This window comes from Chaetura pelagica, unplaced genomic scaffold, assembly GCF_000747805.2.
Source record: "Chaetura pelagica isolate M959 unplaced genomic scaffold, ChaPel_1.0 scaffold585, whole genome shotgun sequence".
Lineage (NCBI taxonomy): Eukaryota > Metazoa > Chordata > Aves > Apodiformes > Apodidae > Chaetura > Chaetura pelagica.
The window spans coordinates 1010298-1032495 of NW_009953404.1; the positions used below are offsets into that span (position 1 = coordinate 1010298).

The window sequence follows — 22198 nt, forward strand, 5'->3', positions numbered from 1 at the left end:
AGGAATAGTACCAGGCTGAGGAGAAGGCAGAGCTGGGCCCGTGGGAGTGCTGCTCTGCCTTGGAGACCTAGGCCTGTGTGTTTTAGGGGATAATCTTGGAACTAAAAACAAAGAGGAAAATACAGTTATAGGATAAGTTTCCTCACCTGCTCAGCAGTTTGCTAATTTTATAATGACTAAAAATATGCTTTAAAGTACTGAGTGGAACATTATCTAGTGATTAAAAACCTGTTTACCTTTCAGGTACATCTCCTAGTTCTTTACAATGAAGCATTTCAGATTAGTGGTGCTATTTGTCTGCAGATTGTCCCCTAACCACACATCACTGCCCTATAGTCCCACCATGAAACTGCAATATGCTCCCCAGTCCCCCAGCAGGAACAACTACAACAGCTCACATGGACTCAGACTCAGGCAGAACAGAAAAGGTAACTCGGTGAAACATTTTTTAAAGGGCTGAAAAAATACATCCATTTTAGGGCATCCTCTTTTGGAGGTTTGCCAGCTGGAAAAAAACAAACATCCTATTGCAAGAAGATGATTTGATGCATGTTTTTGCCCCTGTGTTAAAGCAGCAAGGAAAGCTGTATATTCCTTAAATGATAAGTTGTACCTCCTGCTTCCTCCTCATCCCACTGTTAGTTACTTTATGTCATATATTAACTTCAAGTGAGTGAGGAGAAAGACTGTTTAACAGTCCCACTTGCAGGTTAACAATATATAAAGTGGTGGGTGGGGAAGGAAGATGAATCAGAGATAATGCCAGAACTGAAGAGTTTAAATATCTTCCACCAGGCAACAGGTCTATGGGGGTTTAATTCATAACTTCTTTCTGAAAAATGCCTTCCCACTGCACTCTTCTAGAATTCTAGCACTGCTAAAAAGCACCAGAGTCCCAAACTGTTGCTCACTTGCCCTTTGAGTCAAGGATGTCCAGCTGCTCACAACTCACTAGAACATGATCCCAACTACAACAGCTCGAGACTGGGACCTTTGTCACATGACTGAGCTTTAAATCTCAAGCTAAATATTAAAAAAGATGTTAACCGATACAAAAAGAAGAGGCAATTACTGTATCTGCTACTATAGTACTTAGACAAACACATAATCACCACTTAAAACCTACATAATTTTTCAGGGAAAATCATATCCAACTGAACTTGAATATAATTATCTTCTAAAACCATCCTCTACCCAAAGGCCTCCTTCATTTGCAAGCCACAGCCCAGTTCCACTGCCATTAACCAAACCATGGAACGTATACAACTTGTCTTGTGTTTCCTTCAATACATTTACTAAAACCTATTTCTTTCAACAACTAATTCCCACACTTTTCCTTCCTTTCTCTTCATACAGCATCTGACTTCAACTCTCTGCAGTTACAACACTTGAAGGACCAACTCACCAACTATTTTCCTAAGCTACCTGGGAACACCCTTCTCCCACTCCATCTAGGCAAGCTAAGTTAGCAGACCAGTGTTTATTCAGAGCCTGAATTGTCTAGAAATGCAGTTTTCTGCTTAGTATTCACACTCTACAGTACCCCTGGCAAGCCATCTGCAATAAGCCAAGCTTTACCTACCCCCACTGACAACTGATGACCACGTCCCACCTGAAGGGCTGCCTCGTGCCACTGCAGTAGTAGATGCTTCCCCTGGTGCATTATGAGATACAAATTCTAAGCCACTTGAAATTGTACCCCTACCAGTAGAGACTCTGTGACCTCGAGGGTGCCGTTGTGCCTTAGGAGACATCCGTGGAGGCCCTGAGGAAAAGAAAACAATCCCACACAATAAATACTTAATGTCCAGCACTGAGCACCCAAAACATACTGGTTTTAAAACTTTATTTCATCTAGTAACTCTCAATAATGCAGTAATAGTAAAGCAATTTACACTGACATCGAGTAGATCCAAGGATCCACCAGGCTATGAAGGCCAAGCCATTGGTCCAGCCAGACTACCAAGACCCTCAGGACCTTCCTGTGACAGTTCACACCCATTGACAGCTACAAGCTTTATCAGAACTGAAAGAGGTATGTAAATCTTGGATTTAAAATATCTGAATCCAAGCACCCAATATTGCTTACTGCAAGCCAAGCCAAAAAGGTTAGTGGCTCAGCTCCCTCTGGATAAGCACAGCTCCAGGCTAGCAAACATTTTCCAGAAAAGAAAAATTGCTATTGCTTTTGTCAGGTTTTTGTCACAGGTCTGTGATACCAAACATTTATTTACAGAGTAGTCACCACTGGCTGACCAATGCTCTTGGGGAATTTCAGCAGAGCATTCTGCACAGAGGCTAAACTGCCTGCAGCAGGTCACAATTCATTTACAAGTCAGCAAAACTGCAACTAAAAAAGTTATTGTTATCCCAAGGTTCAAGTCATGCATGTTTAACGCCAGAAGCTAATGTCATAAGTGAACACAGGAATTCTGACAGCTCATACAGCTGCCACACAACAGTTATGCTCAAGTCTAAGCAGCTATAATTTCTACATCCCAATAAACATTTTCTTTACAAGATAAGACTCAAAGGTTGATACTTCAAAAGGAGAGAAACTGTTCATGAACAGAAGACAATCTGGTTGATTACACTTAATTTTTAATGTAGGTCAAAAAAAGAAAAGTTCAGATAATGGCTTTCTGGTTTCAGATAAGGTTCTAAAATATCGAGTAGCTCTTCTGGTTACACGAACCTTTAAATGTCAGTCTCTATTTAACCATGAATCTAAAGTACGCTTCAATCCAAATTATAGGCAGGCAAGAATTTTCAAGAGTACACACTTCCTAGCCATCTTCTTTTAGTAGCAGAAATTAAATTTTGCAGTAAGCCTGACAAGTCAATTCCAAGTGCTAACAAATACCTGAATTTGCATGTGAATTCTCAGTGTTTTACTACCCAAAAATGAGCTCAGAGTGATACCCTGACAGCAGCACATCATGCAGACGTGCCTACTGCCATCCATGTCCTGGTTAGGGACCATCCTGAGCGTTTACCAGGCCAGCTGCAGAACAGTGTTATTGATTCCATTCCTGGGACAACTGCTCTCCCTCCCGTGGCTCCAGTGGAGCCAGTTAGAGCAGAAACTGCAAGTTCCCAGTGAGCTGAGTACAACTGGTTTGTATTAATTCCAGGCTTGCTTTCCAGGATCATTTTTAAATCCACTAAAATAAAGTGTTTAAAATGTGTTCCTTACTGCACCCTCTAAGGACAAAACCATTTAGTTCAGCTACTTGTGGGCACTGTTACTCAAGACTCCTGGGTTAGCCTTTCTCTGCCTGTCACTGACTGTCAGGAAGGACACTCACTGCTCTGCCTCACCGCAAACAGATCTCAAGTTCTCTACACATTTGCCTTACCCTGTCCCACTCCACAGTGCACTTCCCTCAGTACAGAGTTTATTAATTATTATCATTATTGTTGTTGGGTTGGGTTTTTTTACAAAAGGTTTAGTTAATTTACAATTATTAAGTTCAATTTGAAATTGCTTTATGCAGAACGACTGGATTAAAAGATTCGGTATTTTATATAAATTGCTTTTTGTGGAACAACTGTATTAAAATATTTAGTATTTTATATTAATTTATCAGGTCCTGCATGTTGCTGTTGGTCAAGACACTGAGCAGTGTTTAATTTTATATTAATGTATAGTCCTAAAAAACGTTCTCTGAAGTTATCGGGTCCTGCATGTCGCTGTTGGTCAAGACACTGAGCAGCGTTTACAAAGCTGAGTCTATTTCATACCAAACTTGGGAAATGTCACAGCTTTATCTGGTTTTTGTAAAGTTCTTTAAATTAAAAAAAAAAAAATTAAAAAAAAATAAAATAAAAGGTTAATAGAAATAGCCTGATAAACTAAAGTTAAAACACAAATTATAGGTTAAGTAATGAAGAGGAAAAAACAATTTTGTAATTAAAACTCACGAAGGAGTTAAACAAAGACAAACAAAAAACATGAACAAATCGTGGTATTGTACCTTCTGAAGACATGCGTTTAGGCATAGTAGAGACAGGAGCTGGAGAACCATGAGCAGAGGGGTGAGACGGGGGCCTGGAGGGCCGCGAGGGGGGCCTGGAGGGCGGCCGTGTAGGGGTGGCTGCCCGAGGTGGAAGAGAGTTGGGACCTGACTGGTAGCGAGAAGGTGGGCGAGAGGAAGGAGATGGGCAAGGCGATGGCCAGGGAACACCTGACAGAACAAATGATATGAAGGAAAGTATAAAAACTAAAGAAAAAATTATGGGGAAAAAGGTCAACAGAAAAAAAAAAAAAGTAAAATATGACAAAATGATTTATTGGTTTTTTTCCACATTTAACCCTTTGGGGATTGATTCAAGTGTATTTCTGCAACCCATAAAGGAGTCTGCAAGGTTATTTCTGCCACTTCAGATCAAATTTAACATGTGAATGTCACGAACTCCCCAAAGGGTTAATTAGGATCTACAAATACTACTAAGGAATAGACAGTAAAGTTTGATCTGTTAGCCTATCATATATATGTTTTACAGTACCCATCACTCTGACAAGGTCCTTAAACAGCTACCAGAGGTTCTCACACAGTGGCTCACATGTAGTATTGACTCTCCAAACTACTACTTTTCAAACCAAATGAGCAATAGCAGGGCTAGGAACTGTAGCTTTACAAAAAACAGCGGTGTTCAGTGTCTGAATCCTGATATTTATGCCTTTATCAGTTCTCTGAAGTATTAATGTAGTCATTTTAATCTAGGCTATAGGGTTCATTGTTTCCAAAACAAAGAAATGGAATTCACAAGCCATTCTGAATATTTTAGATATGTGACGTTCATTCAGCAGAGTAACAGGATGACAGAAACCAGAAATACTACCAAGACATTTCAAGGTTAGCATTGTTTGGGCAAGACTCAGCTGTACATCCTTTATACAGCTGACTCTGGACTTGAGAAGGAAGTCTCACTTACCTTTAGATGGTTCTCAGACTTCCTCTCCAGATAGAGGCACTTGAGTATTATACATGTTTCATTTATTCACAGTAACCTCACATAATAGTGTTTTTAACTGAGAAAAAGAATGCCTCAAGGACAGGCTACTGCTGAAATCCATCTCAAAAAATGGTGTTTGGTTTATGAAACACCAGTTCCTGCTATACAGTGCACAGCCATGTCTGTTTATAAATATTGCCTGTGCATATAGCAGAAAATACTCAAACAGCTATTTGGAGAGAAGGCTTTTGATTCCTTTTCCCATAACGCTGACTTCCCCAACAGTTTTGGGTTTTTCCCCCCCCCCCCATCACTGTGAAATCAGTGAGCTGCTTTATTCTTTTTAATGGGAAACAGAACTGACCCATGCACCAGAAAGGAAGAGTGAAGCTTCCTCAGCTCCCTTTCACTAGGTGTCAGCACTGCTGCTCCTCCACACAGACCTCAGCTGTACAATACATACAGCAATTTTTCATCTTTAAAGCAACACACTGCACCATCATCTAAGACAAAGGTGTTTTGAGAAGGAAAACGAGTGACATTTCTGCTCTGCAAAGCTACACGTAGTGCAGTCAATGCACGTTCCATTATGGGGAAGCTAAACCCCAATCAAAATCGCCACCTCTGTGTTAAATGATGAATGCTAATCTAGCTTATGAAACACATTCCCTAAGACCACATCATATGCAGTTTCAACATAATAAGATATTTGACTTCAATTTTATAAGGCACATTTGTTTAGACTTCAGATACTTGCCTCCGTTAACTACTCTTTGATCTGCTCCAGAGTTAGGACTGAATTCTGAAGTATGGGATCCAGACCTTGAAATTGGTGGGCCTGATGCAGACTGGCCCATCCTTGTTGAGTTTTGTCTTCCCCAGGACGGGACATCTCTGTTCCTCTGTCCAGGTGGAATGTATTTATTTTCTCTGAAATACAGCAAATTTCTATCAGTGTTAAGATAGAACTGAAGACAATGAACAGTACCTGATCAAGTACTCTGCTGATACTTTCTATATTTATAAACAAGCTAAAAGAAAATTTGAAATACTATCAGATGTTGACCTAACATTCACCTCATGAATTAGCTTTTGATACTGACCACACAGTCCACTTTCTATGAGCCCACAGACACCCAATGATTTAGTACTAATGCCTGAAATTCTCCATGACATACCAAACCACTGCCCTTTCCTGTCATTTGGTAGGAATTCACCACAGTGACACCTGAGAATGGGGAAGTCTGTTTCACCACAGAGGTAGCACAGGGCCAGGCAGAAGTGTACAAGTCAGCCTGGGGGCCAAAACCAGCACATAGTTGTTTATACATGGCTCCTAACCTAATCAGCCCTGCTGAAAAAGCACAGTTTCAATGACTAAATTGCTACTGTACCAAAATACATAGATCATTTCAATAAAATATTATTCATAGCATAGCCAAGTACCTAGTGTTCACACCATGTCCTTCTCGTTCATTAGAATTTCTCTGAACAGCAGTATATTTTTCTTCTTCTGTTCTTTCATCATTTTCCAAGGCAACCCGAGCTTTGTATTGGGCACTTGATTCAATTTCCTCTGCTAATTGAGTTGCTCTGGCTTCCCGTTTTAAAAACTCTTCTGAATTATCTCTTTCTAATGGCACCCTAAAAGAACAATGGAAAAGAACCTCTGAAATGCATTCAAAAGCACAGAGGAGCTACAAAAATTACACAGTGTTAATTCTAGCCAGGTTAGAGCAAAACAAAAAACAACTTTGCTTTTAATCCAGGAGACTTGCTGTCTAGTTTAGTACATCAGTATTTCTGGACTAGTTTGACATTATGTGCAAATTCAGGGTCATTTACCTGCCCGGAGAGCTGAGGTCAGGGTGCAGAGCTTTTCCATACGACTGGCAAAATCCCCAGTCCCTAAAGCTATGCAAAGCCTCCAACTTTGAACATGGTTGAGTATTTAAGTACTAAAAAGCTTTAGTCTGTTGTTTAGCCAGGAAGCTACCCTAGAAGACCAAAATTTAATTTATTTACCTACTTACACATTCTCAACAGATACAAGTGTCCCCAGTCTTACTGAAATTAGAGTTACATGCTTAATCCTTTGATAATTCCAGCCACAGGATTTCAGCTCTTCTTGTTACGTGTAACTGCAGAAGAGACAGAGCACGGGACCAGAAACCCATGACTCATTTGCCATGTCCTAGGACCTCAAAGTCACCTATCCTGTGTATCTAGATGAGGGAGTCCCACAATGCAAAAAGCATCTGTAGCTCCCTTAGGAAAGGCACCAAGTAAGAGTTCAACACGTGGACAATAAAATATGGAAGGAACTGACTAGAGATGGACATGACACCTGGCACTTCCTTCTGCCCACTTGTGTTTTGTTTTTTACCTGTTACAATTTTTGTTCAAGTATCAGGTTTTATAAAAGAACTTTGTGCTTTGTCTTTGATTCTAATTTCAAGTTCCAAAAGTTGTTTCTTCCAACCTTCTGAATAAACTACGTAAAAATACAGAACACAGTTGAGACTTGGACCATGATACTCTGGGCATTATTTAACCACTACCACACATACTTTGAATAATTTTTTTAAAAAGAACAACAAAGAAAGTAGGTGGAGACACAAGCCAAGTATGAAATAATATATGTGAGATTACTCAAGTGTTGGTGGCAGAACTAGGAAAACGAGTAGCTTTGCCAGATTCCAGGCCAGCACTCAGTTACTGCTTCACAAGTTTCTCCACACATTTTTGGCCAGCCAGGACATCTACTGGCCTCGTCAATGATAACTGCAAGAATATTAAATAAAAAGTTTACTCTTCAGCATGAAGCTCTGGCTCAGATAAGATGTGCATGAACACTGCGTATAGACCTGAAGCCCACGGCCTCACTTGCTCTGCATTAAGTACAGAGACAAGAAAGGAGAACACCCAATACATCCTCTTTTATTTAAAGTGACTGAAAAAAATGAAGGGGTGTATGTAGTAGCACTGCTGGCAATCCAATTTAGCAAAGAATGATTTCACATTTTCCAACAGAAAAAAGGCCATTAAAGATTAAACAAAGAGGATGGGCAAGATGACATTGTTCAGAGCCCTGGTGACAAGAGAAGCATGTAATGCAGTGTGCTGGCTTGAACACTAACTTCTACCTTTGTGCAGCTTGACAAACTGTACCTGCTAAGCTTAGCTCTAGGAAGAGAAAACAATCAAACAATAAATCCTTTACAATCCCTCAGTTGCACATATAAGCACTTGGCTACACTGCTGCTCATCCCCTACTTGGAGAATCAGGAAAAGTTTCCCAGTTTAGCAGACTGCTACGCAAAGCAAGCTGCTCGACTAGGAAACAATGGAATTTGGCTCTTGCAATTTAAAGCCTCCTTCATGGTTTTAATCTGTTTCCATTAATATCCATAAAGCAGAAAGATGGAAGAGTAAAGTTCAAAAGTACAAAAAGTACTTAAGGCAGTGAAGTATATGAAAAAACAGCTTCCTCAGGATTCAAAATTAAGCCGATTAGGACACTTTGATTATCTTCATGTTACAGGTCTATTTTAATAAAATAGCAAAAAAAGATGGTGAACCAGAGACCTGTAGACAAGGGCTTCAATTCTACATAGAAATCAAAATACTCACTGCAATTCCTGGACATTCAAAAGTAAGTTTGCATTTTGGGGGTTAAAAGAATGGGAAAACATTAAAGACATTTCACAATGGCTGCTGAACATCTGCAATGGATTTGTTTTGCAGTTAACATTATAGCTGCAGACCATGGGGAACAGGTCACTACTGCCAAAAGAGCCAGAGTGGGCTTTATCCTACTTGTATATTCAAGTTACTACTATATTGTAACTAAAACTTTAGTTTAGATCTGCTGAATAAGTCAGCCATAGCACACAGGACCCCCCCCCCCCCCCTCATTATCAGCCATATTTCAACATTCCAGTATCTACCAGATCAATTATTTCAATAAAATCAGGGTTTAGTCAAACTGCACTGCCAGGTTAAACACAAACTATAGGTAGATCAGCTGTGCAAAGACTTCACAGTTCCACAATTTGGTATTTTCCACCCTATTCATAAATGTTTGTTTAAGAAAAAGGCATTATTGCATGCCTAAGTACAGAAAATGTTGCAATGGGACTGAACTGTGCCCATTTAAGGGAATATATAAGGATTACTACATCTGACTGTTCACAGAACTCTGGCAATGTTTCTTAAGCACGAGTCATTCATTGCTTTTTCAGCTATTTGATTCCAGAACTTCAGAAAGCATGTAAAGTTGCCTTCAGAACACAAGTTCATCAAACCCAGGAGAACATGAAATACAAATCTAATAACAAAATATTTTGGAACTTACGTATAAGAAGATAAACTGCTGTCATAAGTTGATACTACACCATAATTTTCTTCATTGAAACGAAACATGTCATTGGGATCCCATCCATTAGACTAGAAGAAAATGATGCTTGTTTTTCAAAATGACACTGGTAACACATTCCCTTAAAATTAAGGGCTGATGGCAGAAGTTAAACCTTTTGCCCTTTTTCCTGGGCCTATGAATTCACTGACCAGATAACAAAACTACTAAAGTCACAGTTTATTTCAGGAAACATTGTTCATCAGATGCACAGATTTTACCTTCAAAAGCCAGTTCTTTGTTGTGGCTGTTTGTTGCTGGGGTTTTTTTGTTTTGTGTTTGTTTGGTTTGGTTTTTTTTAAGTACCATGCCTGCTCTGTACTGGAAGATTACTGGCTAACAAGAAATAAATACATTAATTCCTTCCAGAAAGTGCAAATGGACACTTCTGAACATTAGAAGTGTCCATTGCTGTGGCAAGTGCTGAACCTTTTCAGATGCACTACTCATGCACTTATCTGAGACACAAACAGCACAGGCAGAAGGACCCTGTTGATCTGCACAACTTCCCCACTTCAGTAAAATTGCTGTTCCAGCACTCAAGCACAACAATAAATGTTTTGAATGTTTTATAAAAGCACTGACAGTATTAAGTACTCTAATAGATCTCAGCTGTACAATATGTACAGTAAAATTGACAGGATAACTGTTCTACGCAGACAAAGTTAATATGCTCCACAGCAACATGACTGGATTCTCCTCTAATCAGTAATATTATCTTCTTTCTTTAACATCTTTCAGTCTGAATACCTTACTAAAAGCAATGCATGGTTGAGCAAAAGCTGACTGCTATGATAGATAAAGAAATGTCATTTGAGACTATACTCTTCATCTAACGATTCATAATCTACTGAGATTGTATCAGTGCTTATGAAGTCACGGGTCAGACTTCCATCCATTTCCTTCAGTTTAGCTCAGAGACACTTAACTAAGCACAAATTTCCCATAATTTCTAAATGCAGTGATAGTCACACAGGGATGCTCTGATTAAGCCTAAATCACTTCAGTGTATTGCTGAATTTAGAATCCTTAATAAAAGCTCCTCTTTCAGCCAGTCCATGAGTCAAACACATCCCTTACCACAACAGCTGCCATTTGTCAATATTTGCCAGAAGTAGCATTTGAAACCCAGCTATTCTTATTCAAATTGTTAAAAAGTACTGTGGCAGCTGCTAGCAAAGCCTGATCATACACACCCATACAACGTAGGCCAGGAATTGGAGTTGAAAGTTCATTACCAGATTAAAATTAAGGAATTGTTGTAAGGTATGCCCAGAGAAACAGCTTCTTTTGTACAGACTGTGGCAGATGACAAAAGCATTACTTACAACATCTGTCTCTAATGGCTCAAGCTCCTCAGCAGCGGTGGTCTCTCCTCCATCCCAAGGTTCAAGATCCTTTTCCTTGTGTTCACCATTAACTTTAGCACTGATGGCTGAATCAGTAAAAGCATCTACAATGGAGTGGGGAGGGATGGGGGTGAAATCAATGTGGTTAAGCACAGGAAGACACTGTATACACTAGTTTACCTGAGGAACAACCAAATACAGCCAAATCGCAGGCACATTAAAAATCATTCACCTTCTCTTGTAGTCACTGTATTCAACAGGACTACATTAGAAAGGTGCCCACTTCATACTTGGAATTATGAAAGTACAGACTAACTTCTAATACAGCAAAGAACAGCAGTAATTAACTCTAGTTACTTCAACATATTTTACATAAATTACATGTTTTTGGAAAAAGAAATACTACCTGAGGATCCCTATTCCTCTAGAAAACACCAGACCTGCCTAAGGTGCTTTTCCAAACAGCCCACACAGCTGCACACTGATATATTCCACAAATTTCAAAACAGCATGAATGCAAACCAGTCCCATTCCCTAAATAATGAGGACATTCCCCTTCAAATACCTGACCTGCTTCTGTTCCCACAACTCCACACACCAGCATGCACACACACACCTTTCCTCCCTCTGCAGTGTAACTCCATCACCCATCAACCTAGTGCACCCGTTCACTGTGACGTGAACAAGTATCTCCTCCCTCCTGCAAAGGCTTTTTCAAGAAGCAGCTTACCCAAATCACCCATTTCAGAAACTCTGTATCTACCTCTTGTTCTAACAATATATGAAAATAAATATACCATTAGGTGCAGTAAGCAGTAAGAGTATGCTATTGTTTACATAAATTATAAAAACATATATAAATACATCAAGAGCACAAGCTTTTCTTTTACTTGTTCATCTTTCATTCAAGGCAGACTTAAGAAGGAGTAATACAAGAATATTAAAGTGCCATAAAAACATGTACAAAGCCATTCATCAAGGAAGCCAAGCTTTTATATTTGGTAAGCAATTAAATCTCAGAGCTGCCTGCAAATTCTTCAATTACTCAAACAGAAGGAACTTAAAAAATAAAATAAGCTTGTTATAAGCCTATAAATGAATAAGCCTCTACCAAGTCCTGTTATCATTCTACTCACAAAAAAAGGTGCAAACATTTCAGACCTTTAGAAAAGATGCGATCAAAACACCAGGCAGTGCCAGACATGGAGGAATTTGGCTTACATTAACTTTTGGCAAGATCTGAAATCATACTAAGGAAAATGAACTTTAAAGCCATTGTGAAAATAATTCACAACGTTTGAAGATGGCCACTGATGTCACAGTTTGGAAAAACTGGTTGTTTAAAAGAAAGACTGCTGACGTAGCTTATTATTCCTGTTGTACCCAATTTCACAGTGAAATTCTGCACATATATTTGTATGATCTGTCAGAAAAGTTAACTGTGCTCAGTCTGTCTAACACCATCCAGCACAATCTCATGAAATGCTCACTCAACTCATACACAAAGACCAAAGGAATTATGGGTAAGCAATTAAGCATTGTTAATAAGCTTCTATGAAACAAAATAGAGAAGATGTATGAAAAATTAAGAGCTTATTAGCTAAACATTCATTTCAAATTCAAAAGAATCAGTAAAACAATAGAAGAAAGCCAAATGAAAGGCACCTAAGGAGGCACACCACTGTTAGGGCTCATGTGAAATTGCAAAAAACTGCGCCCATCACCATGGGAGATGTCCCAGCCTGCCACCCAAAGCTGGGACAGTTCCTAGCAGCTGGAGTTTGGGCTTTCCAGGAAGACTATTTCAGCTCCTCACTACATGCAAGGCCTTCAGCAGCCAGGTTCTGGGACTGCTTGTAAACTGTTCTGAATCAGTCACTGGATCACGTGCTGAGGCAAAACGTCAATCGTTGCATTTTCAGCTGCTCAGAATAAGTAAAAATCAAGGGTGAGAAGTCACCACAGAACTGCAAGAGCCTCTCAATGATTCTGTGAAGTTACACATGCATGTTGCCTAGTGCCAAAAATGTGCGAGCAGAGGTTTTAAGTTTCCGTTATATATTATGGTAACAAAAGCATTATGAAAGGCAAGATGCAGAGACATAAGAGTGACTGCCAAAAAAAGTTACCTGTTTCTGAAGGAACTACAACAGATATGGAGAGAGAAAAAATTGGAAGACATCAGATATAAATACAGGTATATTTTTTCACATTAAATGGCTGAATTCAGGCAAAGCTAAACTATTCTAGTCCCTTTCACAGACATATTCAAACTTATTATACACCTCCCACCTTGCAAAGATAATTTCCATAGTAAAACTTAGGAATGTTCCCACCCATTAAGAGCCCAATGTGCTTCCCCATCTTGCTTCACAAAAAAAATCCCCTTCAAATAGCCTACAGAATTTTAAGGCATGTCAACTTGAAATAAAACATCTCTCAGTTTCCCTTCACACAAATAGTTTTTAAAATACACTAAAAAAGCAGAAGATATGTTTAAAAGTCATCTGAAACTACACAGTAACACAGCACTGCCTCAATCCACAGTGGAGTAGTAACAAAGAGAACACTTAACAGTGAGGCAAAAGGCACTTGTGTTTGGAAACTACATTTACCTTATCAATACCCTGTAGCTGACACTGCCACAAACCAGACAGACTAGGGCTGCTTTTGTGCCAAACATCATTCGTTCAGTGTTTCATGTTTGATCCTCTCAGATTGGACATTTTACACAAAATACAAGTTGGAGGGGTTTTAGATCCGTTAGGAAACTGTGACATTTCCTTCTGTATTACTTCAGAGGGAACTCTTCTCCAATGAGATTAGATAAACATGAGTTAGAAGGACTGATGACTGCACCTGATGGAGGTAACTGTATTCTACAAGGCTGTTCCTATTAAATTACTTCAGAGAGAACTCCACGCATAACTGTGCCATTTTGGATACTGTGAATAAAATACTCACTTAACAAGAACCATCTACTCAACCCACTAATTTTCTTATTTTAAAAGCCACATAAACATTCAGCAGAGTGATGTTAAAAAATATGATACAGTTGAACTGGGGAATAAAAACAACAAACCAGTCAAAAACAAAACTCCACTATCTAGCGAATGTGTAGGATGTGAACTGTCAATATTAAGTTTCCCAGTAGAATCCAGTGTATCATGGGGCTCAGAAAGCTTCACCGCTTTTATTTCTCTTTTAATTTAGAATTAAAGTCACAAGTGAGACTGCAACACCAATTTAAGCTCTACAGCTCAAAGAAATTCCAGGTAGGAGAGACTGAACCTACAGAGGCAGATTTCTAGTCAGACAATATGGTCTCAAGAGCATCCAGGCAGACTTTAAATGCAGCAGAACAGCAACTCAAGGCACAGATCACTATTGTCCTGGAACAAACAGCTAGGAAGACACCTGGGACAACAAAGTCAAACAAGGCCTTGCCAAAATTAACGAGCAACAAAACTGAGAACATATGTAAAAAATAAATTTAGCCAAGAAGAGTTTCCAAAACACAAATACTGCTTTTAAGATTATTAGTGAAGTAGAAGCTAGAAGATGAACTGCTGCTACAAGTGCCAACTGGAAGAGTCACAACAGAGAAGAAGATACTGACTGCCCAGTCTCAGCCTCTCCCTTATCTGGTGCCTCATTATCTGAGTTGCTGAATGAACAACTCACATGACACCTTGGCATGGCCAAATTTTTAATCAATTCCTTTTCTAGATGGTAAAACCCAAGCTGAAGAAAAAATGAATGCTGGTCAAACAAGGAGCTTGAGCTGTAATCCTCAATTAGCCCCCCACTGCCTCTGTATCTGCTGAATGTGACAACTCCTAAACAAAGAGGTTTAGTGTCAAAGACCTTGCTTCTTGTTTTAAAGCCTGCTAACTGGAAAAAAAAATCCCAAGGATAACTCCATGCAACAGAAATTCACATTAAGACAAGGAAAATTAAATATACACATCCTGAGAAAAACTCAGCTTGGACAAATTCTTCAAGTATGCACTATTAAATGAGTTCAAGAAAAAGATGCCAGAGTAGAGCAATTAAGAGTCCGGGCTTAATTAATCTCAGTGTTTAACGTGATTGTTTTTGCAAACATATTTTGAGCTGCTAATGGTGAAGAGCACAACTATGCAATTAAGTGCAGCTCTGCAGTTCAAATGCTATTAAACCAATCAGGCTGATGTGCCAAAGGTGTCCCTGCTGCATGCTGCCAGCTTTGATCCAGGTGAGCGTGGCCCAAAGTAAGCTGAGGTTTCATCTTTCAACAGTAAACGCTTATTTTTTTATAACTACTTACTACTGATTTGAAACAGTAAAACCAGTTACCACCAGCTTTGGGGAGCCAACATTTCCTTTCTTTGTTCATAACATGCCTACTGCTATTCCCCTTGCAACACTTTCTCTGGAAGCATGCCACTGTCAGCAAATTCAAGGAAAAACTTACACAGCCAATTCTCTTCTCCCTTTTTTCATTGGGTTTGTAACATTTTTCTCAGAGCGCAGGATCAGTGACAAAAACCCAATAAAAACATTGTAGAAGCCTTTTACTTTACCAGTAGTTATGATCTTGAATTGTCTTGTCTTTAAAGAGAAGACAACAAGGCAACTCTGAAGCCTTACTCAGATTTCAATCCCCTGCAAACCAGGGCTGTGGGCTGATCAGTCTGTGGGACTGGAGGAAATACTGCAAGGAGCTTCTCTGAAGAACATCAGAGACGTGTTCCCCCCTCTCTCAGTCAGGCAGCACAAGGAATCCAGCAACTACAAGATCCAGGCACTTCACCTCTGCCTCAGGTGAGGCAGAAAGATGTTACATGTTCAAGTACAGCCAAGGATTTCAACTTGCACATGAGAGTGGACTTTTAGCAGTCCACGCACTGCCATGTGCAGAAGACAGTGCATACACCTCTTTAAATGCAGAAAATACCATCTGGAAGGGGAACGATGGATATAATCAAATTTCACCTGAATTTTCCAATGTATGTTTCATTCATCAGCCTGTCTGTGCTGCAGAAGGCCCTAATTCCAGTGAGAGGCCCTCAGGTGACTCCTTTCCATTCCTTCTGAAGCCTAAAAGGAATCTACAGGAGCCCAAAGCTCTATGCAGACTGAGAGCTGCAAATAAGGGCCCAGGGAGTAGGGATAAATTTGTTTTTTAAACAAACTGTTAGAACATCCCCATCCATGCAGACATACTATTTTTTCTCCCAACCTTTCCAATTTCTACAATCCGGGCAGCAAGACGTTCTCCACTGGTGCATCTAAAGGAGCATTATCATGCTTGGCACAAGCAAATCTAAGGCTGCTGCTTCCAACCAGGGTGGTTTTACCTACCCCAGGCCTGTACAGTCATTACCTCCCCTGCACTCACATGACTGGTGGAGCTGCAGGATGAATTATCAGCTCACTGCTCCAAAGCTGCACTAGTCTGATAGCAAGGAGAGGCGCTTGGCAGGCTATTTCACACAGTTCTTTCAGAGACAGCTGTAACTTCCACTCCTCTGGAAGGAGAACCCAACACCTGCTCTTTCTACCCACTTGCTACTCTTTTCCAGTCCCCTTACAGTCTTGTCTGACTTGGTCAGACAGGCTGACAATGCAGCCAACATCTCTGCTATTCAAGTCTGAGAATAAGGCAGAAGATCAAGACCCAAAGAGTCAGGAGCACCATTTGTCCACACTCCTGCAGCTCAGCAGAGAAGCAACTGCCAAAATAAAAACCCACAGAACTCGATACTTATACTGAGCCAGAAAGCAAGGATACACTAAAACCTCTAAAACAGTATCTTCTTCAGAAATTACTTGAAGGCTTCCTCAAAAAAGCCTAGTAGTTTCTTAAAGGGTGGGAGAAACTGCATACACAGACCCCAAGAAACCCTACTCCAGGTAAGCCTCTCCTGTGGCACCAGAGTGCTTGTGAAGTGCCTCTTGTGTGACTACTTTTTTTTCTAGGGAGGTGACAGCTAGTTGCATTTCCAACCAAGTATGTCCAAATTCTCTACTAACTTGCCTATGACAGCCAAAAACCATTGAGGGTTCTGCAATTTGTTCCTGGATAAGTGCAACACTGTCAAACTTCCCTGGACACCAGACAGTAACCACCCCACTACTAACACAGCAAGGAGCACCACCTCCTCACCCAGCAGTTCAGACTCCCTTTTTAGTGGGTGTCCACACAGGCTTCTCTGACTCAGTGCCATGAAGATTTGGGTTAATTTAGAAGAAGAAAAGGCCAGCAGTTCGTGTGTGCCATGTACTCTTCCATATTTTTGAGTTCTTGATTATTATTCAATTTCCCAAGAAGCAGGCCCTTCATTGCTCTCATTTGCAGGTGTGATCAAAGACTGACTTACACTTTTTCCAAGTGTCATTTCAAGATAATACATTTTTGAGACAAAATGGAAAGCAGATTAATTTACTCACTACAAGTTATCAAGTTTTGCAGCTTTCCCAGTCTATCTTGCTCCACGTCTCTACAGCTTTATTTCAGCTCTCCTCTCCAGCTCCTTAAGATTTAGATTCAAAGACATTCTACCTAAAAGAGTGAACTGAACAACTGTTCAGCCTGAAGCAGTCGTTTTCTTCTAGAAAACTTCCATGGAGTAATTACTGCTACAAGTAGTAGCATATTCTTCATTCCACATGCTCAAAATCTATAAAGATTGGGTAATGCCCAGTTTGCATTTACATTAAAAGGATGTTCATAGTAGACCCATTAAAAAACAGCTCTGTAATTTAAATTCAAAGGCCCATCCAGAACCTGGAACTTATCTGCATTTCAATGCTACATTTGCTCTGACATTATGCATCATCTTCTGGGAAAAGCAAATTCCTTGAAACAACAAGCCTTACATTCCTCAGCTTTGTATCAGTCAAGAACAGATGTATATACAAATACAAGGTGAAGAGAGAAAGATCCCATTAAATGCCCACCGGTCCCAGTGCCTCTCTTAGTGGGAACAAAGCCTGTGTGTCACAATAACCACTCAGCTCCCAGTGACAGTTGTTGATCAGCCTGAAAATGTACACAATTTCCATGGCACAGTAAGTTATGTATTTGCTTTCATTCCTTAGTTCAGCAAATCAGGAACATAAGCATAAAAAAAACCCTGCCCAGAAAGAAAAATCTGCAAAGGAACTGGAGCTGTCTCACTTGTGAGCCTCTCAGATTCCAGAAAGAAAATTAGGGTCTTGAAGGTCAGACATTAGAAGAATGAGGATTGCCTGACTGTCTATAAAATTGCTTAATTCTGACAGTTTCAAGTATTGAATTAGTATTTTTGGAATATTTTTGTGAATGCACTAGTAGAGACAGAAGTTTCTCAACTAAATATAGATTTTATATACACGCAAACTCTGAACAATAATCTTTTTATATAGAATTTGTATACCCACAGATTTTCATACAACATTCCACAGACTAATTTAGAAGAAAAAAAAAACACAAAAAAAATAAAAACCAAAACCCAACCTCAGAGAAAATCTGTAAAATGTTTTGAAACATCACTAAGGATTTGCTTTCCAGACTGCAGTTTAGCTGCTCAAAGCAGTGTGCCCTCACAAAGCTTCTGCAATCTGTATTTTAAATTTTGATAGATTTCTGATGTTAGGAAGTGCTGAGCATTCCCTCTTTCCATTTAACAGGATATCTGGATGTTCCACACGTTTTAAGGTTTAAGAGTCTAAATGTGAACTTTAGTTTTCAGATCCTAAAGCATCTGGCTTTGAAAATCTTGCCTTATGAGCTCAGATAGAGACAACTTTAAAAACAAGTTTACCTCTTCTCGCATAATTGGTATCCATATCCTTAAAATGCACCATGACAAAGTCTGAAGACTTGAACAAGATACTCTCTAATATGTCTTCACGTTTTGGCCCCAAACTGGATTCTGCAGTTTTCCGATGAGCAGCATCAAGCACTAAATCACACTATCAGAGATACAAAAAAAGGACAAACTAACTTAATGCACAATTCACTACTAAGTAAGCTCATGCACTTGCAAAAAAACCAGACATTTACAATAATTTGCAAAAATAAAACTTCTTGTGTAAACCTCAGCATGAATGGCCAAAATATTTCACAATAGATATTCAATTTTTAATCAAACATTGATTATTTAGTATTAGAATCTTCTAAAATAGGAAAGAGTCATAATGAAAAAAATTACCTTAGGACTGTAGGTTTTGAAAACTCCTTCATATATACCACCATTTTTCACCTGTACTTCACATTTGGATCCCTGAAATAAAGGAAAAATGAAAACAGTTTTCTACCAGCCTGACAAATGACAGGAATCACCTTCTCAAAAATGTATTTTTTAACAGAAGTACAAATGTGCAAAAGCACAGCTCAGTTTTTAGTGAAATCTACTCATTTGACATTTCCCCATTTATAAATTCACCCCTGAGTTCTGAAGAGGCAGAGGGGTGTGCACCAACATTTCTCTGAAGACATTTAAAGATCTCCCAGAATTGCTGCTCATCAGACTTTCAACCAGTTCTGCTCACAAACAAATTTTTGAGCAAAACCAAAAGCTGTGCATCTGTGTGGGTAGAAATAATGGTGAAGGCTTGTCCTGGCTTCTAGAAGTCTGAATGACTTAATTTTGACATGTCAGGACTTCCCTTAACATTTGGGGAGAAAGGCAGCCATTCCCTGCACACGGACTCATTTTATTTATTCGTAACTTCTCTACAGACAAAAAAAATTGAAGATGAGCAGTGCCCCTAAGAAATTTGCTGTATTTCTGCGAATTGTATTTGACTTTTTCCAAGCTAAAAATACAGAATAGCTATTATTGTGAGTTTTAAAGTTCAATCTTGGCAAAAGATGCCAAAGTATAATATTCGCCCCATTATATTACAATTAGTGGACTAGTTAACAATTCCATGTCGCCGTGGAAACTGTTTACCCCCCTTACAAAGACAAAGACTTACAACAACTGATGTAAGGATGTGAACCATTCTCATGTTTGCATAGATGCCATCGAAAGAAATCTGAAAAATAAGAAATTTGTTATCATAAATATAGGAGAAACACTTGTAACAATTCAAAAAGGCAGTGTGCCCAAAGTACTGCAGGCTGCATCAGTAGGAATGAGCTGCTAGAAACATTGGGCCAACACACACAGAACACGGGTCACGTTCAGATTTCCAGGGGACCTTTATCCCTTCCTCTCATCAATTACAGATCTGAACACCCTTCCAAACAAGACAGACATTACAGAGTGCCCCTAATGTCACTCAATAAGGACATTTTCTTGCTGGTTGGGTGAAGCTTGTATGCCTGGATTCCTAACTGAAGAAGCCTTGCTAACATCCCTCCCTGGTTCAAGAACCATCACAGGATAAGGCGATTAATATAATCATAGATTGGTTTGGGTTGGAAGAGACTTTGAATATTATCTAGTGTCAACCCCCCTGAATGGGCAGGGACACCTTACACTAGACTAGCCCAGGTTGCTCCAAGCCCCATCCAACCTGCCCTTGAACACTTGCAGGGATGGAGCAGCCACAACCTCCTTGGGCAACCTGTTCCAGTGTCTCACCACCCTCACAGTAAAGAATTTCTTCCTAACATCTAACCTAAATCTCCCCTCCTCCAGTTTTAAACCATTACCCCTCATCCTATCACTACACACCCTCCCCAACTTTCCTGTAGCCTCTTCAGGCACTGGAAGGCCACTATAAGGTCTCCTCAAAGCCTTCTCTCTTCCAGGCTGAACAGCCCCAATTCCCTCAGCCTGTCTTCATATATGGGAAAGTTGCGCCAGCCCTCGGATCAACTGCTGTTGAAGAGGTGCTTCAAGGACCAGCTGAACAGTGCCTTTTCATCTAACACACCTCATTATAAGCATTAACAGAAGCTAAAGTCATCAAATTGTGGAGCACCAAAGAGCTACAAAACCCATCATAACGTTAGTCAAAGATACTTTGGTGCAGCCCCAGAAGGGGAGGTCCTGCACCACGAGAGCTGATCAAGCACCACCCAGGCTGCTGGATGACACACTGGCACATGCATACATGGAGTGGTGAGGATGTTTTGTTGCCGCATCTGGTACCTCTCCCTGTCAACTTCATGCTGAGGAAACAGATGCTCAAACATGCAAGGACCTCACCATATTTTAAGCTTTTTAACTAAAATCACATATTTAAGCTGTCTGCTACTTAATCCATTTACTTGTTCCTGTGTGTCAGCCACCTTCCTGGTCTGAAAAGACACATTAAAGGACACTCCTGTGCCCAACCCTCAGCAGAGGACATAAAGACTGACACTTTCATGATGTTAGTGTTTGCATGTGATCTTTTTCACCACTCTTCCTCAAAGCTTCTTCAATTTTACTGCAAAGTCTTCATATCTTCAATAAACATTTATCTAAGTAAACTGTAGTCCTTTTAAACCTTCCTATTTCTGCCCATTCCCCAAAACCAGTCACCCCTGAAAACCAGCCCAATAATAAATTATCAAATATTTGATTAGTGCAGTTCAAAGAATCACTCTTCAAATTGGGATCCACATCTTTAGCTTCAATAATATTGTGTTCTACAAGTCAAGCCACACCTGTATTTCAACAATCTACAACTTTGACAGTAACTAAATCCAGGTTAACGATAACACTGAGGTAGCTATTTTATAGGAAAGCTAAAGGAAACTTATTTTTCTTTAACTAAATGCTGTCTTACTGTCATCTGTTTAAGGGAAAAGCCAATGTAAGAGTCTTCAGAGAGGAAATACTTCCAAATCACTGTGTTAAGTTGAATGTTACCTATATCTACAATATAAATGCAAGAAAATGCAAAATATTTGTAATAATGTACTCAAAAAGTTTAAGTGACCCTTCCCCTCTTCCCGCCTCAGGAGACTTACATGAATGCAAGATGTTACACCTTTAGAAAAGCATGTCTCAATTTAAAATGCTGAGACATCCAAAGGAAAAAAATGAGAGAATATGCCAGTATCTGCTATTTTTACACTGAGACACTTGGGCTCACTGCACACCAAGTTGTTTCCCCATTCCCAGAGTGGTACAATAAGGAACAAACATTTACTCACAGTAGGCTGGGGCGGTCCTTTGCCACTGCTGCGACCTCTGAAATCAAAGACATACATTGGATATGATTAAAAGAACTGCCAGAACTGATTAATTTCTTAACAAGTGAAAATTCAAAAGCTCATCTTAATTTAGTGTTGAGAACGGGATCAAAGCAAGCCAGCACTCCCTCAGAGCAGAGCTGGACAACCCTCCAAACTACTCACCTACAAGCGATTAACACTGGTTAGTAGGCAAGAGGGTTAAGTACAATACATTGGAGGAAAAAATAAAGAAAATACCAAGTCTACCTTGTTATAAAAATTACAAAATATTATCTCTTAAACAGAATCCTGTAACTAAACCAAATTCCAAAACTTACTGGCACACAAAACCAAACCCCCTTTCAGGCCCAGACCCTACCTAGCACA

General features: G+C 39.7%; 1 protein-coding gene across 1 annotated transcript in view; it reads right to left on the reverse strand.

The window, feature by feature from the left end:
- Window positions 1-21847, reverse strand: part of ATXN2 (ataxin 2) — a 45676-nt gene extending 23829 nt beyond the window's left edge. The window contains exons 1-11 of the mRNA XM_009998455.1: window positions 21791-21847; window positions 19675-19734; window positions 18906-18977; window positions 18516-18666; window positions 10705-10829; window positions 9317-9408; window positions 6406-6603; window positions 5717-5889; window positions 3978-4187; window positions 1583-1765; window positions 2-101 (exon numbers count right to left, since the gene is read on the reverse strand). Of these exons, the coding sequence (XP_009996757.1) occupies window positions 2-101; window positions 1583-1765; window positions 3978-4187; window positions 5717-5889; window positions 6406-6603; window positions 9317-9408; window positions 10705-10829; window positions 18516-18666; window positions 18906-18977; window positions 19675-19734; window positions 21791-21847 (1421 nt within the window). The remainder of the gene's footprint in view (window position 1; window positions 102-1582; window positions 1766-3977; window positions 4188-5716; window positions 5890-6405; window positions 6604-9316; window positions 9409-10704; window positions 10830-18515; window positions 18667-18905; window positions 18978-19674; window positions 19735-21790) is intronic.
- Between the last annotated feature and the right edge of the window lie 351 nt (window positions 21848-22198).